The 26672-nt window shown below is 46.8% G+C and overlaps 1 protein-coding gene across 2 annotated transcripts in view; it reads right to left on the reverse strand.

The window, feature by feature from the left end:
• Nucleotides 1-26672, reverse strand: part of ASTN2 (astrotactin 2) — an 881037-nt gene that overhangs the window by 679315 nt on the left and 175050 nt on the right. For both annotated transcript variants that reach the window (XM_077769932.1, XM_077769931.1), the window contains exon 3: nt 230-614. In XM_077769932.1, coding sequence (XP_077626058.1) covers nt 230-614 — 385 coding nt within the window. The remainder of the gene's footprint in view (nt 1-229; nt 615-26672) is intronic.

Here is a 26672-nt window from a genome sequence, read left to right on the forward strand (position 1 = left end):
GATGCTCCTCAAAACTTAATTCCAAGAACACCGACTCTTTTTTTTTCTTTCTCCCATCACTACTAAAGAACTAGAGAAGATAAACCCTGATAACAGAGTGATTGGCCATGAATCCAGAGTGGCTTAGCCCTGAAGACACCACCTGCGTCCCCAACCGCCCAGCTTCTGTGCCTCTTCCCAGCTCCCCAGAATGTCCCCTGGAAGGTGGGACCCAACATGGGGGACTCACCTTTCTTCTCAAAGTCCCCCTTCTCTTCCCCGGGCCGGCCCAGACTGTCCAGGGTGTGTGTCACCTGGCTGTCAAACTCATCCTCACGGGACACATGGTTGGCCCGGCGGGGAAGGTCCTCTTCCTCCTCGTAGTCATAGTCATCTAGGATGGGGGTCTCCCGGATGGGCACCCCAATGACGGAATTGTGAGCCTGCAGCCGAGAGGAGCGGAAGCTTTCCCGGGCCTGGGGTCCCAGCAGCACTGACGGGATGTAGTGAATCTCGTGAGTGGCTTCCGTGCTGGCGCTCTTCTGGGGGACTCGGCGACGTTTCTGCCAGCGCCGCTGGGCATACAGCGCCACGGTGAACACCAGCAGCAGGAGCAGCAGTGCGATGAGGCCGCCCTGGAGCGGAAGGGAAGAAAGACAAGCAAATGGGCCAGTGTTCTTTGTGCTAGGGGGCCGGAGGGGGTCTTCCTGTCCACCAGAGTCAGTGCAGACCCCTGGGTGTGGTTCATAAAGTCTCAGGAACCACTGGCCACTGCTTGAAAGCCAGAGAGATCCTGCTTCCAAACCTGGCTTTCTCACCAACAAGCTGTGTGACCTTGGGCAAACTGCTTGACTTCTCTGAGCCTTGCTTTTCACATATATGAGGATGAGTAAGAATCCCTGCCTTCTCTTCTTCATTAGGTTGCCAATGAAGGGGAGCAAATGAGATGGATAATGGCCATGTCAGAGCAAGCAGATGACTAAATGCTGAGAAGAGTCAGGACTATGGCTTCACACAGGTGACTATCTGAATCTCGACTCCGCCTCCCATCAGCTAAGCGACCCCAGGGCATTTGCTCACATTCTCTCAGCTTCGCTTCCTCATCTCTAGAATGAGTCCACAGAGGGATCAAGAGGTAGTAGTAGCCTTTCTTTCAACCTGCTACACATATGAGACAACATTATTAAGTCAAATTCTGCAAGGTCTGTACTTCCTTCATTATCCAAACACTGGTCTTCCAATACGTGTTCCCAGTAGGGGGCCCAGGACAAAATAGGTGCCTCATAAATAGCTGTTGAATGAATTAAAAAAAAAAAAAAAAAAAAAAAAAGCACATCTTTCCAAGGCTCCTTTAGTAAGAACATTAAGGCAAACAAGCTTATTTTTCTTTAACACATCCAATGAGCAAATATTCCACTGAGTCTGCGTACCATACCTTGCCCTGGAACAGATTACACTGTTAATAAGCGTATCTTACATGATTCACAAGACTCACAAAATTACCCCATTCTGTTAGTTCCTTAAAAGCACGGTTACTCTCAAGCATGTCCGTGTCCCCCACGACACCTGCCTTGGACTGGAGGGGGCAGTGGGCATTCTCCTCACTCCACTGTATTCACCGGGTGCCAGAAACATCTGCAATGAATGAAGTCACTCCCTCATGCACCCTGCTTTCCCTCCTTACATATGTGCTTTGTGTCTGGGGGACTGGAGGTCCCTGTGTTGAGCCCTTGGGGGTAGTTCATGGGGTTGGGAAGGGTCACCCTCACTGTATGGGGGAAAGAGGGAAGGAATCTAGAGATTTGCAAACTCATGGTAAACAACAGAGCAAAAGCTGAGCATCATTTGTGGCTGTGTTTGGTTTCCTTTTTTTTTTTCTTTTCTTTTTTTCTTTTGTATCTCTAAAGCCTACATTCTTTCAACCACAACCATGTGGTTGTTTGCTCTTCCTTGACTGAGATCTCACTGAAGGCAAGGGCAATTTCTGATAACTGTTTGTATAATATCTAACAAAGATGAGAGAAGTTGACACTGAATACATTGTGGCAGGGGGATGGTGTGTGTGGCTGCCATTAAGCATACCTATGTAAGCCTCGAGAAGGATACTATTTATGAAAAGCATTCTGCTAGTTTGCTGCCTACACTGAAACATTATCATGTTCTTTTCCCAAGACCCTCAGTTCAGTAAGCTGAAATTCATCACCTCCATGGCCAGTGAGGAGTGGGTGGGAAAGTGGGCTAAGAAGTGGTCAGGCATGTAGGTACGGCTCACCGCCCTGCCTTGACTTCAGGAGTGAGGTGCTGTGGAGTCCCAGGGAGCTTTCTCTGGACATCAGAACTTAAGCTCGAGTATACAAACCAAATAACTTTATTAAGTATGTGTATTTATGTATGTGTGTACATACATATGTGCACATACATACACATGTAAAATGGGTGTATGTGCATGGGTTCATCATGTCTGCAGCCCGCCCCTGCCAAAGTAACAATAGATCCTTTTTCCCTCCATAGAACATACAACAGTGATTGCTTTGTGTCTAGAAGACTCCTTTGAAGGGGTATTACTTGTCAGTTTTTCCATCACAGGTAAGAGAGGGAGGAGACAGAGGAAGGTGGGGGAGGAGAATGCAGGAAAGAGATAAGAGCAACAGGCAGTGAGGAGAGAGGAGGCAGGAAGAACCCTTGATAAAATAATAGCAGGCCCTCTCCTTACTGCTTTCACTTCTTGTTCTTTGATCTTCAAGATACTCTTAGGTGACTGGAATTATAGTGTCCTTTCTATAAATGAAATGAGGAAAAGGTGGTTCAGAGAGGTTAAGTAACCTGCTTGAAGCCACACAGCTTTTGATCCTAGGTCTATCTAGGTACAAAAGGCCAGGACGTGGTAAAGCAGGGATGTGAACTCAGGTCTTCAATGCGTATCCACTGGCTATCTGACTGCACAGTGGTCTCAGAAACCGAAGGGAGGGGAGGAGAAAACGGGAATGATGGTGAGGGGCACAAAGAGAGAGCGAATCCTGAGAAGGGAAAAGGAAAACATGATCTGCAAATCCAGGAGTCGATGGGCATGTCTTGAGGCTGCCTCTTCAGCACAGCTTTTCACTTGGGTCACTGACATCCCTGGGGAAATCTCCTTGCCTATCTTCTCACCTCTGGGCATTTCACTGGCATTTCAGGGTCAGGCCCCTGCCAGTAGGGGCCCTGCAACCCTGGGCCCCTCCACCAACCACGTTCATGAGAGTTCTACCCTGTGGTCCGATCCCAGGATTAACAATGACCTGGGAAACATAAGGCCTAACCAAACTGTCCACCTGCAACCACAGCCCCCCCTCCCTGCCTCCACTGCATCCAAGCCACCCTTCTGGGTCACCCCTGCAGTCCCGGATCAGCTCTAAAGCTACATCCATTAACAGGAGCTCCTGGAAGGCAGGAAGGCACATCCTTGGTCTCCAAAATCCTCTAGCATCATTTGTCATAGTGGCTAAGAGCTGGCCTCAGAGGAGCACAATTTTAGTCCAGATTCTACTACTTAGAAGCTATATTCTTGACTAGGTCACTTTGCCTTTCAGAGCCTTGGCTCTGTGATTGCTTAAACAAGGGCAGTATGACAGTGTCACCTCACTGGGTTAACATGAGGCTAAGTAAGATGTGTGTATGTAGAGCTGTGGGGAGGGGGCCAGGCAGCTGCTCACAGACTGTTAGCTATTGCTATTGTCAACAACACTTAGTAAGGGCAGATTTAATGTAAATGAATAAATTAAGGAACGAATGAATAAACAGCTTGACTTTCTGTACCTGAATGCCTATTCTGCAATATTTGTCTGGAGTCCCCCAAATCCTTCTTAATCTGGACCAAACACTTTACACGTGTCCTATCATTTACCTCTGCACAACTGTGCCTGTGAGGCATCTTTGTCCTTTGTCAAGTAAGGAAACTGAGGCACAGAGCCAGGAGGTCCGTTATCCAAGGCAGTGCAATTGAGATTCAACCTAACCTCAGCATGGCAACATGGTTCTGCTCAGAGTGAGAAGGGGCAGGAGAATCACAGGCCCGATTGATCCCTGCCCAGCCTCACATACACCTCCTCAAATTGCCTAGGCAAGTCCAGGTATAGGTTTCCCAGCATAGGAAACTTCCAGAAGGTTGTGCAGAGGGATACCACCCATCTCTTTGATGGAGGCTGAACTTGAACATACCCTTAATGATCCAGTGATTCTTCTGCCCCTGGCCCAGCCATCTGATACGATCCCAGGCCATAGCTCTAGTTGTCCCTGTGTGTCCTGACCTCTGCTTCCACCGGCCTCAGCTGAGCTGCCAACCATGTGGCTTCTATTACACATCAGATTATCACCATGAACATTTGGCCAAAAGAGAAACTCCATATTCAAGGGTTTCCTGTACCACTGACCTACTGAAACTAATGTCCCCACGCAGGGCTCCTGAAAGGCTGAGGGGACCTCCCCTCAAACACAGGAGTAGCTCAGGTGATGTTACAAGCAGCCATCTAGCCAGTTCTATGTCCCTAGAGCCTGAACAAGCAACAGAGAACAGGAAACTAGGGACAGGCTCTGGGCATACAGTAAATAGGTTCTGAATTCAAGTTTACTCCCTGTTTGAGCTTGACTCTCTCAGATTCCCCTAGGGACCCTCCGTTTACTCATCTTCAAATTGGACTTAGCAAACTTGGATTAGTATATAACACAGTCAGAGGCAAAGAAAGATTAAAGGTCAGAAAGACTTGAACTCTCATACTATCATATATAAGCTGGGCAATCTTGGGCAAAGGAATGAATCCCTCAGTCACAATGATCTCATCCATAAAACTAGGTCTAAAACATCCATAGAGAGAGAGGTTAGATATGAGTTTCATGGATGTGGAGAAGCACACTCAGTGCTTGGTACATGGAAAACCTGTCATCACCTCTCATTCACGCTTCACACAGGGTTGCTGGGCAAAGCAGATCTGAGCAGCGCTATGATGGCCCTTACAAACTGAGAAGTGTGGTGCACCAGCAGAGGAGCTCAAGAAGACCATGTGGCCATGCTCTATCCCCGTGAGACATTCCACCCTAAGAAAAGAAGAGTAACTCAGAAGCGGCTGTCCTGTGCGTCCGCCTGAATTGGTCCAGGCTGGTCCACATGCACAGAACGGAACTCCATTTCTCCACGGTCCTTCACCAAGGCCAAGCGGACAGAAATGCAGAAGCTGCCGTTGGGAAGGTAAGCAGGGCCAGAGTCTACCACCAGGAGCAAACACATGTCCTGGAGGTAGAGAAAACAGTGCGGCAACCGCAAGCCAAACTGGGGAAGGGACGTAGGCGAAGGCCATGAATGTTTGGAAAGCAGGTTGAGAAGAGGCCAAGGCCCCAGGGGTGGCACACCAAGGCCTCACTGGTCTCGGGGATGACCTGATGCCCAATCCGATTTGGACTGTGTTCACTCTCGGGCAGCTCAAGACAAACAAGGTTGGAGGAGTGGCAGCGATTTCCGGAAATAAAAACGCCAGGCTGTTAGTTAAGGGTAGGTTTCTGCGAGTGCAGGCAGTACAGGTCTCTGGGTGATGAGTTTGACCCTTTTCTTACGGATCTGAGGATTTCACTAAGCTGTCCAGTAGGAAATGGGAGAGAAAGGGCAGGAGGAATGTGTGTCCCCATCTCCTATGGAACCTTCCCTACTATCTGGGCACCTGGGTCCTCTGCGAGTTACGTGCGTGGCTCTTAATTTCGGCTCATGTCGTGCTCTCACAGTTCATGAGACTGACCCCAGGGTGGGGCTCTGGGCTGACAGTGTAGAGTCTCCTTGGGATTCTCTTTCTCACCCCTCCCGCCCCTTCCCCTCCCCCACTCTCATGCATGCACATGAATCCATGCACATGCACTCACTCTCTCTCAAAATAAACAAACAAACAAACAAAAAGGTCTGGCACCAAATACTCAACAAATATCAGCCTCTGTTATTCCTCTACCCTAAACCAAATCCTTGAGCACCCTCCCTGTGTAAATCCCTTTCTTCACTCTCCAGAGCCCTCAGAATAATGTCCAGACTCATTGCTTGGCACTCAAGGCCCTTCCTGATAAGAAACCCCTTCTTTCTCATGCCCAGGTCTCCCCAAGTCCTACCTCATACCCTGTTCTGGAGCCACACCGAGCAGTGAGCATTGCCCCCCAAGTGTGATGCTCCAAGCTCTTCTGCACTGGCTGTCCCTCTGCCTAGCGTGCTCTCATTCCCTTACTAGTTTGAATAATGACCCTGAAAAATTCAGGTCCACGCAGAACCTCAGAATGTGATCTTATTTGGAAATAGGGTCATTGCAGTTGTAACTGGTTAAGATAAGTGCATACTGGATCGGGTGGGTCCTAAATCCAATAACTGATGTCCTTATAAGAAGAGTACAGGAGGGGCGCCTGGGTGGCTCAGTCAGTTAAGCATCCAGCTTCAGCTCAGGTCATGATCTTGCAGTTCGTGGGTTCAACTCCCAGGTCGGGCTCTGCGCTGACAGCTCAGAGGCCGGAGCCTGCTTCAGATTCTCTGTCTCCCACACACATTGTGTGTCTCCTCTCTCTCTGCTCCTTTCCCACTCGTGCTCTGTCTCTCAAAAATGAATAAACATTAAAAAAAGATTCTCTCTCTAGAAGAAGAAGAAGAAGAAGAAGAAGAAGACGACGACGACGACGATGACGACAACGACACGGATGGACAGAAAAACAGACACACACACTCACACACACAGTCACACACCAGGAGGGGAAAAGAGAGAGAAGAAGGAAAAGGGGGAAGAGGAGAAAGGGAAGAAGATGAAGGGAAGGGAGAGGAGGAAGAAGATGAAGGGAGGAGAAGGAAGAGGAAAAAGAGGAGACGAGAAAGAGGAGGGAGGAGGAAGAGGGGGGAGGAAGAGGAGAGAAGGGAGGATGAAGAAGAGGAAGAAGAGGGGCTGGAAAGGAGGGAGAGAAGAGGGAGGAGGGGGAGGAGGCAAGTGGGAGGAGGGGAAAGGGGAGGAGGAGGAGGAGAAAAAGAACGTGGCCATGTGAAGATGGAGACAGACTGCAATGATTCATCTAAAGTCCAGGAAGGCCAAGGATTGTCCGCAACCATCAGAAGCTACTGGGAGGCATGGGGCAGAGTCTCCATCAGCCTCCAGACACAGCAAACCCTACTGACATCCTGATTTTGGACTTCGGGCCTCCTGAACTCTGAGGGGATGGATTTCTGTTCTTTTAAGCCTCCCATTTTGTTGTGATTTTGCTAAGGATTCCCTAGAAAGTTAATATACTCCCTTTCATCTGCTCATCTCGACTCACTCAGCCATCTCGGCTCAGAGATCAGGTCCTCAGGGAGTGTCTTGGCCTCTTCAAGCTGGGGCAGGTCTGTGGTTTCTTCCTTCTCAGCCCCTGTGGTTTTCACTCATCCAGCTGCGCTATTGCAATCCGGCCATCTGGTTGACCATGTTCCCATTCTAGGTGAACTGCCATCAGCCCCTACCATTTACCCAACCTAGGATGCAGTACTTGGCCCAGAGAAGGTACTTAATGAATATCCAGAAGCCTAAAACCTTGACAAGGCCTGTCAGAGGAATATAAATCTTATAGTCCCTGTAGCAGCTCTGACCTTAGCATCCAAAGGGCACCTGATCAGACCCCATGTGGGTACTCTCTGCAGCTCTGCCTTGATCCCCATGCTAGTACCTCCAGTTGGTTTGCTTACAAAATATCAAACACTGAAAAAAGCATAAAGATGAAAAATAGAAAGCACCCCAAACTACCCCACTGAGAGGACCTTCTGAAAAGTCAAACTTAGAACTCCATTCATCCTGGCCTCATTTAAATCTATTTTTTCATGTTAACTATCCAGGCACGGGAGAAGGAGCCAAAGAAAGGGGGAAAAAAAGGGATAATGTGAGAAATGCTTTATTTGACAATGTGTCATTGGGAAACTGATTATTTCTGTCTCCGGCCTTTTTAATATTCCCTCACAAGGGCCAAGCTGCAAGGGGATTTGGTATTCTAAGACTGGATTTATAATACTCTGTTCAGCAGTGATAAGAACACGGGCCTTTAATCCTCCGAGCTGTGAACATGCATATTCTCCCAAGTAATGTCCTTCTCTACTCGTCACTTGTGTCTCGTCTCGACAGCCAGCCCTAGGATGGCTGAAGACTGATGATCCACTGGGTGTACTCCTGGCCACTTGCCGAGTGACAGAGCTAGTGGGGTAAGGGCTCCACGTTCTCTGGGGAGCCTCTGATCAGGCTCTGGTCTATGTTTAAGATGGAGGGATTACTGGAAAAGAGTCCAGACCTTTGGTATTACCGATAAGGAAAACTGAGATTCAGAGAGAAGTGACTTGACCAAGTTCATAGAACATCCTAACAGGGTATTGGCAGTGGAATGTGCAGCCCGTATCCCCCAAGGCTGCTGAGAAGTCATGTGAACCCTGAGAGTTATCTATACCATAGCTTCTGCCCCCTTCCCCCTATCTCTATGCACTAGCTGTCCTATTTCTCAGTCACTACAGCCCATCATCATGATCATTTTCATACACTCTCGAAGTTCTCCCAGGCTCCAGCCTCTGTCACCTCCCCTGTTCCCAACCCATCTTCTCTACCATGACTGATGCACAGCTGGACACAGAGCCCCTCCTTCCTGATTAAGCTGAAGAGTCCTATGGTTTGACAGTTCAGGTTCTTGTCAGTCAGACCCCCATTTTTCTGGATAATCTGGCCTCAAACCATATGCTTTCGAGGTACCTTTCTCAAAATATATGTTTGACCAGCCATGCCACCAACCCCACTGAGTACTTACTATGCAGCAGGCCCAGGGCTGAGTGTCCGGCCACATCAGAACTCGCTGTTTCTATGAAATGTCCTGATGTTTTTGCCCAAGTCATTTCTTCTGCCTCAAATGCCACTCTCATGGTTATCCTTCACCTCATGTCCAAATACCACCAGACTTCAAGGCTAGTGTCAATGTAATCTCTTTGGTGACCTCTGCTGAGATGTCCCCTCTACAGGCTTAGCCCAGAGAAATCTCTTAATCCTCGGAACTCACATAGTGCTTCGTCTAAACCTTCACTTAAGGAGATTTAGCGTTTTCTACCTTGCATTAGTTACTGGTGCTCAGCACTTAGCTCCTCTACTGGTTATTAGATTACTACACCCATTGCAGAGATGAAAAAGTGAGGCTTAGAAGATACATTTGCTTCAGAGGATGCAACAAGATGAATATATATGGGATAAGGCCTCCTATGTGAGGCAATTTCCAGTAAATGTAAGCTCCTACTCTCAGAGACTGGAAATTGTCCATTGGACCTTAAGGGAGAACAAGATGATAACACAGGTAAGAACTATACTTTAGGCATTTGTGTTCCTCAGATATTTTTTTTTCTTTAAGCAATAAGGGGATAAGATCACACTGGATGCATATGGTGGGTAGACCATGGAGGTAGTTGTTCACAATGGGCTAGAACAGCTCTCAACTTTCACCCCCACCAGGAGACATTTGGTTATGGGGGCATTTTTGGTTGTCATAACTGGAGAGCGGGTACTACTGGTATTTAGTGGGGAGAGTCCAAGGAATCCGTAAGCACCCTCCATGCAAAACACAGCTATACACAACAAAGAACTACCTGGCCCGAAATGTCAAAACTACAGAGACTAAAGAAGCCACCGGTCTAAAAGAAAGGTGATAAGAACCCTTCTGATAAGAACCCCTAAGATAAATGCAAAATAACTGATAAAGATCTGTATCTATATATGCATATATGCCATGTATATATCCATATGTATAAAAATATACTCACACCTATCTTTATGTATCTATAGTTAGCTATATTTATATAGAGTTTCTTTGTGTCTAGACAGATACAGGGTGACCTATTTAAGGAGGTCCCACTATAGAAAATGAAACATTTTTTTCTTTTAAACTAGTCAGCTACTTATAATGTATCTATTAGAGACATTATTTTACTTCCCAAGACAATGCCAAGGGAATAGAGTAAAAGCCCAGTAGTTCTTTGGAACATAGTCATTCCCCACTTATATCAACCTTACTTAATCATTTTTAGATCAGATCAGAATGACACCCAAATCCTGAGAGATCAACGTGAATCCCACGGAAATTTATCAAAGGGAAAGCTAATGAACATTGAGACCAGCAGTGTTTGCCCTTGAGTCAGACAAACATGGATTTTAGTCACGGCTGCACTACCTTTCAGTTGTGTGTCTTTGGTTAAGATTCTTCCAGTGTCCCATCTGTAAATTGGGTTAGTAACACGAGCAGAGAGGGTTGGGGAGGATTAAACGAGTCTGCGTTACAGAACGTGGAACATAGCAATTTGCAAGTCATGGCTCTCAGGAAATAGTAGCATCCTTATTATTGATGCAAGACCTTGTTTCATGAAAAAATAGATGCAAAGGAGTGGTGAGACTGTCACTCCCCCTCAACTATATTGAGATATTCTCAGTAGCTTCCCAAATACCCTCCTGTGATCACTCCTACTCCCTTTCTTTGGGCTCCAAGCAGTGTGTCTTTGACCACATCTCTTCCCTTCCTTGGGCTGAGTAGGTGGGACTGTATGGTTTCTGTCATTCCAGCTGCAATATCTTAGCTTAGAGAGGCAAAGGAAAACTTGAAAGTGTTTCTGGAGGTGTGGGGGTGGCTCAGTTAGTTGAGCGCCTGACTTTGGCTCAGGTCATGATTTCACAGTCTGTGGTTCGAGCCCTGCATCCAGCTCTGTGCTGACAGCTCAGAGCCTGGACCCTGCTTCAGATTCTCTGCCTCCCTTTCTCTCTGCCCCTCCCCTGTTTGTGTATGCCCTCCATCCCTCCTTTTCTCTCTCTCTCTCTCTCCCCCTCTCTCTTAAAAGTAAACATTAAAAAAAAGAAAGCATTTCTGAACAGATGAAATAGATGTTCTTACGATGTCCTGCCTAGCATTGTAGCTGTAAATGTAGATCCGACACTGGTGAAATGTCCTACATTCCTACCACCATCTCACACATCTGTTTGTTTGCTCACACTGCTCATTCTACCTGAAAATACCCCTCCTTCACCTCTCTGTCTAGTCCCTAAAATCTCAGCTCTTTGGTCATGAGTTCTCAACAAGCCTTTGTGAAACATGCTCTCTCTAGATGGGCAAAGCACACAACTTTCAGACCCGCCAGTGACTCATGCTTCTGTCTGTCAACCAACCTCCCACCACCTCTGTGTACCCAAGGCCCAGCATGGGGTCTGACCCTGAGTAGGCCTCATTATGCACTTAGTGTATTTTCACACTGCGAGACGGTGCAAAAAAGGGCCGGGTTTTATTTACTCCTGAATGAATTTGAATGTTCCATGGCACACAGTAGATCTTCAATTACTTGTTGGAAGAATTAATGAACGAACCCCCTAGAAATGCATCTCTGAGAATAGGTGACTGAAATAAACGTACATCTGTTTGGCAATTCTCCATTCGTGTGTGAGAATGCTGAAGATAATTCACAGGAGCCATTGAGCACAAATCAGCACCGTACTCTAGATCCTCAGGTGGCCTCTCAAGTTCCATCTGAAATCCCACTCTGAAGGATGGGTGGATGGAGAGGGTGGGAAGAAGCACCTTTTTGAGAGGATTGATTTTCCTACTCTTTGAGTCATGAAGGCAAACAGATAACTGGAGAGGAGCACTGGGCTCATCCATCAATGTACTCATTTGCCAGGATGAGGGTGTGCCTGGAAGCAGGCAGACCAGAGTTCAAGTTCTTACTCTTCCATCCAACAAGGTGGTGTGACCTTGGAACACTCCCCCTGTGAGTTCCAACATGGGAATCATACCATTCACCAGGGAGGTAGATAAAATGATATATCTACATGATGTCACATAGGCCTTGATCTATAGAAAACATTCAGTCCTGGATGCCTGGGTGGCTCAGTAGCTTAAGTGTCCAACTTTGGCTCAGGTCATGATCTCATAGTTCCTGAGTTTGAGCCCCAAGTCGGGCTCTATGCTCAGAGCCTGGAGCTGTTTCAGATTCCGTGTCTCCCTCACTTTCTGCTCCTCCCTCGCTCATGCTCAGTCTCTCTCTCTCTCTCTCTCTCAAATAAATTATAGGTCTAAAAAAAAAAAAGAAAATATCCAATCCCCAGTAGTTACTGGTTTCATTGTTACTATTATTACTGTCACGCCCAGTCCCTGTGCAAACCTCTCGCCTGGATCTGGGAACACGTGGATATGGCCCGGAAGAACTCACAGTTGGTTTACAGAAACAGATAAGTAAGCAGATAATCACTGTAATGCACAGTTCAATAAGAACTCTACACCAGAGGGGAACATAGTAAGAAGCAGAGTTTCTTAAAGCTTCTAAGCACAAAGCACAGAGGAAATGAGAATCCAAAGGACTTCCTTACAATTTCAATTACCGTCAAGTTCAAAGGCGCAGGAGTGGGCTGGCCCATCCAATCAGGTGCACCCACACCCAAATGGGACAGGGTGGTCAACCAAGTGCACGGCATGAGGGTTGACAGTGCAGGTTCTGGAACTGAAAAGCCTGGGTCTGAGCGTCTGCACAATGACAGACCAGCTTTGCAGCCTCGGATGGGCCACTGTACTTTTCTAAGCTCAGCTTTCTCACCTGGAAAGCTGAGGACAGCAGTCTTCACTGAAAGAGGCTATTGTGGGACTAAACAATGCACAGAAGGGATTCAACGCAGTGCCTAGAACACAGCCATGGCCAATAAATGGTTGTTTAAAAAAAAAATTCTGGCAGAGGGAAAACAGTGAAAAAGAAATCAGAACACTTTAGTCCCAAACCCAATCCTGCCCCTTTAGAAGCTAAAGATGCTCACAGGTCCTCATGCATATTATTTAACAAGATGGCCATAGCAGCCACATAAGCTCAGCATTCTTCATGTAATAGATGAGGAAAGTGAGCCTCCAAGAGGGGACTTTGTCCAAGGCTCCAGAATCCAAAGTCTGTCCGCTGCAGGCCACTGTAATTAAGCCTGAGACCCCCATGTGTCCCTAGAGGTGGCAGTATACAGAGCCTGTGTCCTCTGCTCACTGCATGACTTTCAGGGAAGGTGCTGCAGACTCATAGGGTCCAAAGAGAGATCCCTAATACTGTGCCAATTTAAGCCACTATGCCCAACAACTTGACCTTCTGAGATGGGAAGGAGAGCTAAGACTCCACTAAGAGCCTAAGTGATACTACTTCATGCAAAATAACTTTCATACGGGTAGCAAACTTCCAAAACAAGCTGGCTCCTTTGGAAATCACAGGTGAGGAAAGTAAGTTTAGTATGGGGGGCAGGGTGGGGAATGCTTGTCTAAGACACAGCCTCATCCTGGAAGACTTCTCTTTGCACCCCCAAGGACAATGCCCTTCACCCTCATCTCCATCACAGAATCCCTCTCTCCTTTCTTTGCCTTAACTTTGTTTATAGAACTTTTCTCTCCTTGCTGTTATATTAACATTGACTGACGAGTTACCTTTGTTTATGGCTCTGATGGAATAGAACTTCTATAAGACAGAACCTTTGTTTTGTTTATTTATCATCAATAAAACAACTTAATGCTTTCTTGGTGCTTGCTAAATAGTTTTTGGTTGGATGGATGGATGGATACATACCTCCCCAAACAACCTGATAACCCCTAAAGGTCAAAGGCTGGGTCTGAATAATCTTTGATTCCTACCCCATGCCCAGAAGATTGGAAGACACTTAGTGAACACACATGCATTTGCATGCAGGTGCGCACACACGCACACACTCCCGTTAGTTCCCTCCTGGGGTCAGGGAAGGGGTACTTGTTACAGAAGTAATTAGGAGGCAAATCTAGTAACTGTCTGGCTGCTTCCTTCCACCAATGGGGCCAAGTGGAAAAGTTGGCCTGAATTCCAAATTTGTTTAATGATATATTTATTTGCAAATATTGAGGAAACACTGACCAAGAGAGCAAAGGGGTGAAGGATGTCAGACCCAACTATTCATGCAAGTCACCTTCCACAAAAAGTAAACTGATACTGGTATCCGTTTGCTGATGTATTCTTATGTCTAGATGGGAATGACAAAATGTTACAGGAACATGGGCATCCAGGATGTAGCTCAAAGAACACTGGATTTGGTTCAAGTCCTGGCTGTCATGGATGAGCTGTGCATCCCTGAGCCAGCCACTCCACCTTGTTGAGTCTCAGATACCCCAGCTTTAAAGTGATTAAGACAACAGATGTGTCTTCCTCTTTATGCAACCACCCCACTGAGAATCGTGTTTAGAAGATAACTTTATATGCAGCAGAGAGATTTTGCTGATATGCATTGGTGCTTAGTAAAAGAAGTGCTGAAAAAGAGAACCAAGTACCAGTGGTAACTCGGGCAGACAGTAACTGGAGTCACAAAAAGCCACGCTGCAAACCCAGAGGCTTCCCAGTACTTCTGATGCCCCTCCTCCCCCATCATTCATCAAGCTTCTTCAAAACTTATTCCAAGTCACACAATAGGGGTCCCTTAGGGGCACTGTTTTGCTGCCATTTCCCAGCACTGGTGATGTGGCTGTCAACAGTCTTGAAGATGTGTTGTGATGGCCTCGGCGTCTCCCCTACTGGGCTTGATCAGGAAAACCCCAGGAAAGTTAGTAAGGGCAAAGAGTCAAGCACCAGATGCCAAGCCAAGAAAAGGGAAAAGAGAGAGGCCTTGACCCGAGGCTGCTCTGGGCAGTGGCAGATCCAAGAGATCTCTCTGGAAGGATTCAACCTTTGCCTGTTACTTTCTCATGCCATGCCACCTGAGTTTTTTGGAAAATAGAATTCAGTGTTTCCTGAGGACCCCAGGTTAGCAGACACCTACTCCCTCACCTGTAACCCCTCATACCTCTGAGATGCCCTCTGCCCTAGTCAGCACGTCAGGCAACCCAGGGTCCAGGCCAGAGAAGGAGCTGTTAGGTGGCAATGTGTCTTTCCTTGTTCAGGGAACATCCCGAGTGTATCACTGCTAACCTCCCCCACGCCACCATGAGTGCTGAACACCTCAAACTCTGTTGCCTGTGACCTTGCTGTCACAAGATGCGCTGCCCCAACATGGTTCTCCAGGTCCTGCTTTTCCCCCGACTCCTTAGATTCTGTGTCTACATCCTTACAAGCCCCACCCCCACCCTCAGATCCAGGCCCAGCTGGGCTTACATAACTGTACTGCATCCTTAGCTCGAGTCCAGGGTGAGTACAAGGACCCAAAGCCTCAGCATATCAGAGCCTAAAGGGGCCAGTGATAGCTTCCCCAAACCAGCCACCTATGAAGACATATCATTTGAGGTGAGGGCCTCAAGCTGGAAGGATGAGGTCTGGGAGAGCCCAGGAACAGCCTATACTGCAGATGAATTAGATAGAGTTGAGCTTAATCCCATAACTACTGGATTAAATGCCCATGTCATAGAACCACCTACTGCCCACACTGGTCATGCACAACCCTGTGCATTCTGAACCAGCCAGAATGTTCTGGAAGATCAGGTAGAGGTGGGATAGGGTCTGTTGCCGAGGAAGTCCTAATTTCTGAATGCGGTCTCCAAAGAAGCTAGGGCCTTAGTTTCCTAGAGCTGTCATAAAAATTACCACAAACTGGGTGACTTAAAATATGAGAATGCTTGCCTCTCATGGTTCAGGAAGCCAAGAGTCTGAAATCAAGATGTTGGCTGGTCCATGTGCCCTCCCGTGATTCTGGGGAAGAATCCTTCCTTGCCTCTTCCAGCATCTGGTGGCTCCTGGAACCCCCTGACATGTGACAATATCATTCTACACGATCTCTGCGTGAATATTGCATCACCTTCTTCTCCCTGTGTCCCTCTGTGTCCTCTTCTCACAAGAGCACTAGTCATTGGAGGTAGAGAGCACCCTAAATCTGGGATGATTTCATCTTGCGATCCTGAACTAATTACATCTACAAAGATCCTACTTCCAAATAAGGTTCCATTCTGAGAATCCAGTGAAGATGAATTTGGGGGTAGTATTCAACCAACTAGACCTAGAAGAACCCGAAAGATCCGTTATTTAGACTTAAGAGTCTCTGAGATAATCCATAGTAGGTGAACTGAGAAAATTCAGCCAAGAAAGAAAGGGACTAAGAGAGGGTAGCGGGAAAATTCATTTTCCTTTCCCTGCATGGCTATGCTGGGGCAGAGGACACAAACCCTACATGCATTGTGGGAGGCAGCCACCAGACAACAAGGAGAAATCACAGGAAGATACCTTCGGACAGAAAAACAAAACAAATAAAAACCACTTCCCATCACAGCAAACTCAACTCTCTTGAGACACAGCTTACATACCTCCTTCTCGACTCTCCCAGATAGAGACGATCATGCCCTTTCCCACAGCCCTGCATGTGGTCTGAATGTCTATGTCCACCCAAAATGTGTATATTCCAAACCTAATGCCCAAAGTCATGGTATCAGGAAGTAGGGCCCATCATAGGTGATTAGACTATGAGGTGGAGCCCTCATGAGTGGGGTGAGTACACTTATAAAAAAAAAGGTTAGATACAACAGGAGTCTGCAATCCCTAAGAGAGTCCTTGCCTTATAATGCATGCAACCCTGATCTCAGACTTCTGGCCTCCAAAACTGAGAAAAAAACTTCTCCTGTCCATAAGCCACTCAGTCTTGGGTATTTTGTTAAAGCAGCCTGAATAGACAGAGACAGACATGTTTCCCAAACTTACCTGATCATAAGGATCACCTGGGGATGCTCATTAAAAATACTTGTTTCTGGACTTTATCTAGTTCTACATATTCAATTGTAGGAGACCTTACCCACAGGTGGGTTTGACAGAGCTGACCTAGTGGTTGATGCATGGGTTTACATGGTGCAGAAGAATATCCAAATCCCACCTACCATACCCTTAGAGTCTCTGATCACAGGTAGAAGTAGGTCATGTGAGTTTGCCACACGTCATTTTCCCCATCTGTGAAGTAGCATCTACTTTAGGATTACTTGAGCACAAGCATTCAGCAGAGTGACTAAAACAATAGAAATCCTTAGTGCTGAAGTGCCAAGATGATTGCCAAAAGCATAATCATCCAAAATGGCCCTTATCCTGATCTTTAGCATATGGCTGTCTACAGATGAGTCCTCCCTGATTGACCTCTTTCTTTCCCTTCATTTACACATGTCTATTTAGCCTGTTGGTAATAAGGTTCAGCGCAGGCCACCCCAGAATATATCACTTTGGCACATTGACTTTTTTGAGTTAAAATTACTTGAGAAATGGGATGCCTGGGTGGCTCCGTCTGTTAAGCATCTCCTTTGGCTCAGGTCATGATCTTACGGTTTGTATATTTGAGCCCCACGCCAGGCTCTGTGCTGACAGCTCAGAGCCTGGAGCCTGCTTCGGATTCTGTCTCCCTCTCTCTCTGTCCCTCCCCCACTCACACTCTGTCTCTCTCTCAAAAATGTTGAAAAAAAAATGTTTTAAGTTACTTGAGAAATGGCACAAGGACACTCTGACTCTGCTCCCTCTCCCCCAGAAAGCAGAAAATAAATCTCCCATGTGATAGGTGCTCTCCCTACACCAGGAGGTAAAGACATCCCTATCGTCAGAGACAGGGAATTAGGGCCAAGAACGCTGTGTAAAACAAAGCAAAACAAAACTTGGCTTAGTTTCTTTACTAATTAGTACCTGAGCCTGTTTCTTAGTCGTGTCAGTTCTTCACAAATGTATTGTTTCTTTGTCTAAAATGTATAGAAACAGCCTGTTTGGCCACTGCTTGGGTCTCTAATCTTTGGGACCCCTGTATATATGAAATGATTTTTTTATTCTCTCCTATCTTGTTAACCTATCTTGTGTCAATTTAATTATTAGAGCTGCCAAAGGAACCAAAAGCAGTAGGGAAAACTTTCCCCTTCCCCACACTGGTAAAAGCTCAGAATCCAAATGCACCATATCTGAATTTCAATCCTGCATCTACTCTTCCAGTTGTCTGGCCTTGGGCAAATTATTCTGTATTTAGAAAATGGGGATGGAAACAAGTCCGCCTCATGTGGTTGTGCCTGTAACACAAAGTCATCAATATGCTGGTTTGGATTGATTCCAAATCCAAAACGGGAGTGAATTTTGGTAGAAATTTGGAGGAGTGTGAGGGGAAGGAGCTCTTCGTCCCTGGAGAAGCCCAAGTAGCCAAGGATTTAGGAAGAGAATGGGAAAGGAGGAGAGTCCAAAGGAAGGAGAGCAGAGGAGGTGGGAGTACAAGGAAGAAGAGGAAAAGTGCCTCTTTTTCAAGGACCCCAACTGGTGGGCATATCTAATATCTCAGCTCATTACGTACATGAGGATCTCTTTCACTGTGGTCACACAACTTCCCCCATCTTTCCCATCCTGGCCCTGAGGCTGCTCCCTGGGGCAGGGTGCACACCTCCCTTTATCGTGAAAAGCTTCAGTCTGGGAAGCGATGCAGAAGAGGAGTTAGGGGACCTCTGGAGTCAGGCCGAACTGGAGTAAAATTCCATCCCTGTCATTCCTTGTGGCTATGACCAAGTTACAAAAGCCACGCAGGTAAGTGCTGTTACAAAAATAGCAGCAAAAGCTAAATGTCTGATCAAAGCCTCTAGGGGCCTCTTTTTACTCATCTATTCGATGGGCATCATAACGGTCCTAACTTAATATAGTAGGATTTACTGTCCATGTTGTAGCAGTTAAGCTATTTTGGGCACTTAAGCACTCTGAAAAGTGTTGGAGGAAAACGTTTCTCCCCTGGGCATCTTGTGATCAGGGTGAACCTCCACCAACACACTGTCTCTTGCCCCAGTACCTCCCTCTTCCCTCCTAGCTACGCGGCTCTGCTGATGCGTGAGTGAGGAATGACGACCTGGGCTTCCGGAGCTCTGTCCTTCCATCTCGCCCTTTCATTTTAGGGGTCAGCCGCTCCCCAGAAGCAGCCTCCAGATCTGCCCCTCCACCCCTTCCATTTCCCAGGGACAGAGTCCCACGTGGACCGACATCAGGTACCTAGCACTCACCCTGGGTGAGGAAGTACCCATTTTGTGCCATGTCCTTCAAAGCAATCTTTCTTAATAATAATGACAAAATGTTAATGTCCATCTGCTTTACTCCTTTCTTCTAACCTTTCAGGTTGTTCTGAATTCAGGCTGAGAAAATAGGGGGCTTCTGCAAACCCAGTACCCACTACGTGGTGCATAGAATGTTCTCAGTAAATCATTCCGTTATTATTTTTGCATTCACCAGAAACTCCACGGTCTCTCCTTCCTTTGTAGGAAAGATTTTCTTTTCTTTGCTTTTTTTCTCTCACTCTCTGAAAGCTTTTCACAGTCCCCTCCCTTTTATCTATACTGCTCTGAGATTGCACCACAATGCAACAAGGTGTGGACTTTTCTTTCCCTTTTGTTCCTCATTCAGCGTGTTTGGTACTTCGTAGACCCTTTCAATCTGAACATTTGCTCCTATTTGCTCCTTTCTTCTGTGCAGGGACAGGTTCTGGCATTATTCCCTCCCTCGCACTGTCTGTGCCTGGTTTCTGGAGGCTCTCACATTTTGCTGTCAACAACCAAGTTTTCTAGGGGGTCTGACCAGACTCTACTGCTCCTTAGGACCCGGTCACAAAGCACAGAGAAGGCTCTGCGTCCTTCCAGAGGCTGAGCAGGCTGGCAACGGGACTTCCCAAGCCATTGGCAAGGGGGAGGGGCTGCATCCTGGAAGGACACCTTATTTCTAGGTCCCCTCTGGTACTGGGTCCAGCAGGATATTGTGGAAAATTGCTACACCTAAATCAGTATCAGGCTCAGTGGAAGCCAAATGCTCAGACCTTAATCCCCATAATGAGATTTTAAGCAAATCACCCAACCTTCCTCCCATAGCCTCCTTTTCCTCACTCGCCAAGTGCAACAAAGATTTACCTCACCTGACTCCTATGATGGTTGGGAGAATCACAGGAGATGATGTGTGTGTGGGGGGGGGGGGGGGAGGCTTTGAAAATCAGGAAGTGCTGTTTATATATGAGTGCGTACGTGTGCACACACATACATGAAATTAAAACATACTCTCGGGGTGCCTGGGTGGCTTAGTCGGTTAAGTGTCCGACTTTCGCTTAGGTCATGATCTCGCGGTTCGTGGGTTCGAGCCCCGCGTCGGGCTCTGTGCTGACTGCCAGCTCAGAGCCTGGAGCCTGTTTCAGTCTGTGACTCCCTCTCTCTCTGACCCTCCCCTGCTCGCGCGCGCTCTCTCTCTCTCTCCTAGAAATAAATAAAACATAAAAAAAAAAATTAAAAACAAAAACATACTCTCAAAACTACCCCCACGTCACAGAGAAAGGCTGAAGGCTGCTAAACACACTTCTGCTGATCCTTACTATTTCACTCAGCACCTGGAATAATTGGCTTGAATTTAGAGCCATGATTAAAAAGGAAAAGGAGATATTTAAACAAGAAGATTGTAGTAGGGGCTGAGTGGCATGGACTGTGAGGAGCGGGCACTGAGACCTAATAGGGCACCTAATAGGACAGCAGCTTCATGTCTCCATCCGTTTTCACTCTGGATTATAGATGTTCATTGAGTGTAATGGTGGGGAAAATGACCTAACTTCCTATCTCTGCTTCTGTATCTCTTGTCATAAAATATATAGAGATAGGTTAATTCATGGAAATTCAATATACATATGATAGGACTCCAGTGCTATAAAATGCTGCTTCTATCTGTCTTCTGAACTGGAATTCCCTATAATATTCTTTTTGGGCAGAGGACTCCTGGCTAAAAATGTCGTGTCTTTATACTGCATGGTGCACAAGGGCTGGGAAGCAGGAAGGGAGGTTATAGGGGGAGGCAGGGTGGCTTTGTAAGCTGGCAGAGGGCGAGAGGCGGGGCCAACCCTCTCCCCAGGCCAGAGAAGGCTGCAGTATGGCCCAGCGGATGCAAGGGGGGCCTCAGACAGGGACGGATGATACCTGGACAGGACAGGGAGACTAGCAACCTGAGCAGAGACAGGACAGACACGCCTGGTAACCAGGCCGCGGCACCATCACCCCAGCTCCCCTTTCTTCTCCATGCCCCTCCGGTGTCGCTAATACCTGCTAGGTGACAGGCCATGTGTCTCAAATGCCTATACCAGGCTCAGCTGGGGGAGGAAGGAAGCCCAGTGACACACTCGTCTTTCGAAAATCTCACTTTGTAAATGTCAGATTGAAAGGAAAGAACTCAGATATCGTAAGGTTAGCCAACACTGCTATGATTATCACTGCCTGTGACACTTCGCTTAAAAAAATCTTCTCTAAGCACCCATTTATGAAACAAACAAATGAAAGAACTATTCGAGTTCAAGTGGAGGTTGGGAGTCTGAAATTCTTAGGGCTCCATGGAGCAAGAACTACACAAAAGTGTTCTTTCATTCTGCGAAGGGAGATCAAATTAAATGCCTTATCTAACTAAGTCAATCTTCACAGGAAATCTGTGAGGATTGTATTAATAAACCCATTCTGCAGATAAGAAAACTCAAAAGATGTTAAGCCATTAGCTCCAGGTCCCAAAACAAGGCTGTAGCAGATATCATTAGAACCCAGATCTGTGAGACCCAGTAGAAAATGTGAGAGGGTTTCTTCTGCCCTCCAGGAAAATCTTATCCCATCTGACAGTGTATCATTTTAACTACAAGCAAATGATACAAAATAAACCATCATGGGCAATACCATGTCTCTTACACAACACTGAGGTTAGAAAGTCTTTGCTGGGGTGCCCAGGGAAGCTCAGTCAGTTAAGTAGCCAACTTCAGCTCAGGTCATGATCTCATGGTTTGTGGGTTCGAGCCCCAAGTCAGACTGTGTGATGACAACTCAAGAGCCTGGAGCCTGCTTCCCATTCTGTGTCTCCCTCTTTCTCTGTCCCTGCCCTGCTTTTGCTCTGTCTCTCTCTGCCTCTGTCTCTCTCTGTCTCTCTCTCAAATATAAACATTAATGAAAATTTAATGAATAAATAAATAAATAATGAAAAAATTAAAAGACTGCTATACTACCATTTGAACAGCTGTGTGTTATAGTCTGGGACCCGTGTAAGGCCTGGTCTTGAATGCAAAATTTAAAAGAGAGCCAGAAAACTCACTAAGCAAGACAGATAATACTTTAATACAATATTTTTAAAATGAGGATAAATGCATTCCTGAGTTTTTGGCAACCCTTTGCATCGGGTGCCCATGGCGCCCGAGGCATTCATGCCTCCAGTTAAACCCTTGACCCTGCAGGTTCCAGACTCGTGAAACTGGGAGAAAATGTACCTTTGAACCCATTTTACAGGTGAGTAAGAGGAAATCTCAGAACATTACATAACATTGCCAGGGAACTAAAGGCAGGTCCTTCTGTCTCCAGTGAATGTCTGGGATGTAGGGGACACAGACAGAATTCAAACCCAGGTCGCCTGACTCTGGGAAGCTTATAAATACATTGGTCAAGACCTGGCCCCTCTCAGAACCTCAGTTTTCCCATCTATAAAAGGGGATTGTACCAGACTGTCTACAAGAGTCTTCCTGGCGGTAAACATCACAGCTACATCTCTGACTCCGGGACAGCCTGGGGCTGAATCTCTTCCACAAAACCCTTCAGTGAGGAGAAACTCATGGCTTCTTGGTAGTGGAGACCCCTGGAAGGAATTCTGGATAACTCTTTCTCTGACGAGCTGTGCGACTTAGGAGAGCGAATTTTCTTCTCTGATGCTCAGTCTACTCACTAGAGAAACAGGGATGCTGCTTTCCACTCCAAAGATGCCACAAAGACGAAATGAGCTAACGTAGGAGAAGTTCCTGGAACTCAGAAACAGCGCAAGCACACTGGCATTTATTCTCCAAGCTGCCATTCTTGAGTAGAAACAAACAAAAAGGAAGGCAGAATGATGCTCTATTTGTACACCGATACTGAACTTTTTCCAGACTTTCCCAGCTGCAGGATGTCCTACAATACTCAGGGATCAATCAGGCAGGGGATTCTTCCTAGAACCTTAGATGAATCGCTTTTTCAAGGTAACAACCAAAGCCCAGGGTATATCTTCCTTGCCCAAGGTCACACAGCAAAGCAGCAGCAGACTCAAGATTCCTGAAGTCCAAGTTCATCAGATCTCCACATAGGTAACCAAAAGGCCTTGCCATCCTTGGCTGACAGCATCACCCCAGAGGCAAAAGGCAGCCCTGAGTCCCTACAGCCAATGCAGCCAGAGTTGGCTAAGCTTCACTACAAAGTCAGGCATTAGGCAGGAGAAGGGAAGCAGGGACATGGATGAAAAGTGGCCCCTCCTCTCCAGGGAATTGCATGGGGGCAGGGCAGCAGGAGATCATGAAACTTGTCCACACATCCCTGGAGTATGATCCATCCTTGCTCTTTTGTTTCCTCTCTCCCGCAAAAGGACCAGTGAAGTAGACAGATGTTGGTGACATCTGGCCCACTGTTGTGGGCCAGCAAGTGGCTCTGGGCTGCTGGAGGAAAGCTGTTGGTGTTTGGAATAATAACAGAGAACTCACATTTGCATAGTGCTTCCTCCATTTCAAGAGACACCCAGCCCCACCCACTCCCACTCATTAGACCCAGGGAGTGATGCAAATAGCAGCTGTTTGAAAGCCAGGTAGAGCCATTTCCAATTCTTAGAAGGCAAAACCAAGGCTCAGAGAAGCTAAGCTTCCAGTCCCAAATCACTGAACTAATCAGCGCGCACGGGGGCCCGAGCATAAAGTCACAAGACTTCTAGACTAGCATCATGCTATGTGTTCAGCTCCAGCGTGGGATGTAAGCAAAGGCAAACATGATGCCGCCTTCTCTCTACAGGTAGAGAAAACACCTGATGTGTGCTTAGCAGACGAGGCATCACATGGTTAGTAGACGAGGTATCATGTGGTTAGTACGCTCACCTCATGAATTCTCTCCATGTTACGAGATAAAATTTATTTTCATCCTCCTTTCCTGGGTGCAGAAATTGAGACTCAGCTCAAGTAACCTGCTTGCAGTCGCACCGGTGACGAAGAGGAGTCACTGGTGCAGTGGGAGGTCCAGTGACTTGATGGAAAGAATCGGGGCACAGGATTCCTGGTCCCGCCATCCTCACAAACAGGGTGGTATTCTTGGTAAACAGCAGAGCTGGGATTTGGATTCCAAAGCCAGCTGACTCTGGGTGTGGCTGTGTGTGTGTGTGTGTGTGTGTGTGTGTGCGCACGCGTGTGTGTACACAAGATGGTGGAAAGTTTCAAGGAGCCTTGAGAAGCAGGGTTCTTCTAGGATAAAGAGAAGGGCATTACAGCCCAGACAGTACTCTCTCAGGCTTATCCTGAGCACTCCCCCAGAGCAGGAAGTCAGTGTGGCTGGAGCAGAGTCAGAGAGGGGAGGGGAGAAGAGATGGGGGGGGTGGGGTATCAGGTAGCTAGACAGCAGAGGGCCAAGGGACCAGGTAGTGAGAATAACTCCGTGTGGTTGTTATAAATTCAGAGTGGATGCTACCCTTAGCTAAAACCTTGCTACAGACTTGGCTTTCAGTCTGTATCTTTCCTCAGCTATGTGTGCCAGTTCTTTGTCTAGGAGAGGGATCTTTGAAAGATTTCTAGTACTTATCTAGTCCAATCCCCATTTGGCATACAGGGGTCTAAAGCCCAGAAAAGGCAGGGTTTTGCCCAAACCCAGTAAGCACCTCAGGGGCTCTAACTCAGGCTTGGTGCCTCCTAGGCACTTTCCAGCACTGCACGCCATATTCTCTCAGCTCACATCTTCTGCCCATCACTGGGCCTTCGCAGAAGGCTCACATTTACTCCCTAACTGCTGAGACCTGGTTACGATTCTTCTTTCCATCTGGGCCTTTCTGGGCTTCCCCTTTGTCCACTGTAAAAGAGCCACTCAAGAGAGAGAAAAGGACAGTTCCCTCCATACCAGCTGCTCTTTCTGAGCCTGAGGCCATTCAAAGCCAGTGGGACTGTCAGCTCTGACATGAACTGAGCCCAATAAACAAAACTCCACTGAGGTGCATTTGTCCTTTTGATGCTTTTCAGAGTTGACTCGGTAGAGCTCCTCAGAGCCTGCATGACTCATGAGTTCTTTCTAATGGATTAGTTTGGGTACATTTTCAGCTAGGAGAAACTTTGACAACTGTACTCCTCCAAGCCTGGGGTATCTTCTAAAAAACCCATGTGATTTCATTCCAGCTAGAGGCCATTTTGAAATGAACATCAGTCCAAGCAGGATCTTGAGAGAAGAGGTCTGAACGCCATCTGTGGATGTGGACCCATTGTAGACAGTCTGCGATTCTTTCTCTCTCTCTCTCTCTCTTTCTCTCCCTCTCTCTCACAGACAATCTATCTATATTTTCATTTGAAATCTGACTTTCAAAATTTTGGACACCATTTGTTTTTAGTGGTTATTTATTTTGAGAGAGAGTGAGCACAAGTGGGGGAGAGGTGAGAGAGAGGGAGATAGAGAGGCAATCCTAAGCAGGCTCCTCACTGTCAATACAGAGCCCAATGTGCGGCTCGAACTCATGACTCTGAGATCATGACCTGAGCCGAGATCAAGAGTCTGATGCTTAACCGACTGAGCACCCAGGCGCCCCTGATTTTTTTTTTTTTTTTTAAGTGAGTTGCTGAACCGGAGGCAAAAGGAGACTCATCTGTGGCCTAGATACAGCCTTGGACCCTCAGTTTACAAACTTTGCCCTATAGGGTCCAATTAGCTTCATTTAACTTGGAGAGAACTTTGCCATTTGCATTACTATAAATCCTCTTAGAGAAGGCTTCCCATTTGGAATGGTTCCCCAGGACTTAGCCGACATCCTCCTGAGCATTCCTATAGATTGCTGGAGTGAAAATTGACAAGTTGCCACCTAGAGGCTGTAACCTATAAATATATCTCGAACCTCCATTGCTTTTACACTCTGCTGGTGGATATAATTGAGTTTCCCTCTGTACCAAACGAGCTTTGAGTTCTTAGTACTTGATGTATTTAATAGGGGAAAGTCGGGAGGAGTCAGGAAAAGCCAGAATAACACGGAAACGGAACAGGGATATGCAGGCTAGAGGTGTCATAAAGGTTTTATCGCCTCTTGTTAGACGAGAAAAGCATAAGTAATGTTATCATCTCAATCTCTGTGTAATAAACGTTTTACGGTACCCTGCCCAGCTACATACACATAGGTGGCCTGCAGACACAGTGGGATTCAACCATGACTAGAAGTCAATTCTCAGCAGGAAGCAAAGTGGGCTTAAGGATGTTTGGTTGGGGAAACTGCTTTCCTAAAGAAGTGATAGGAAGACTTCCCTCAGGGAGTCCCTCAACACATATTGCAGGGTCCCTGTTGGTGTGTGGAACCAGCCAAGGAAGGCTGGGGTGGCCCAGAGCAAAAGCTGGTTTCAGAATTCCACAGGGAACTTAGCTCTTGTGTGTTGCCATCTGTGTGGCTCTGCAGAGGGAGGACACTAACTCCAGGCTTCTGCTTTCCTCGCTGAGTCATTCCTTCCTCCATTTATTCATTCATTCCATAAATATGGAGTGATTCGCCATCATCACCACAATCATCCCTGTCATTTATTTAGAGATTTCCATTTTTCAGGCACTTGACATTTGCATAGATAATTCCCTTTGATTCTGACAAGAAATCTACAAGGGAAGTATCACTATTCCCTTTTACTGATAATGAAACCCACGCCACGCTCAGCGAGATCATGTCATAGGGCTAAAATCGCACTTTTAAGAAATGGCAGAGCTATGGTGTGAAACTAGGT

This window comes from Crocuta crocuta, unplaced genomic scaffold, assembly GCF_008692635.1.
Source record: "Crocuta crocuta isolate KB4526 unplaced genomic scaffold, BGI_CrCroc_1.0 scaffold95, whole genome shotgun sequence".
In the NCBI taxonomy this organism is placed as follows: domain Eukaryota; kingdom Metazoa; phylum Chordata; class Mammalia; order Carnivora; family Hyaenidae; genus Crocuta; species Crocuta crocuta.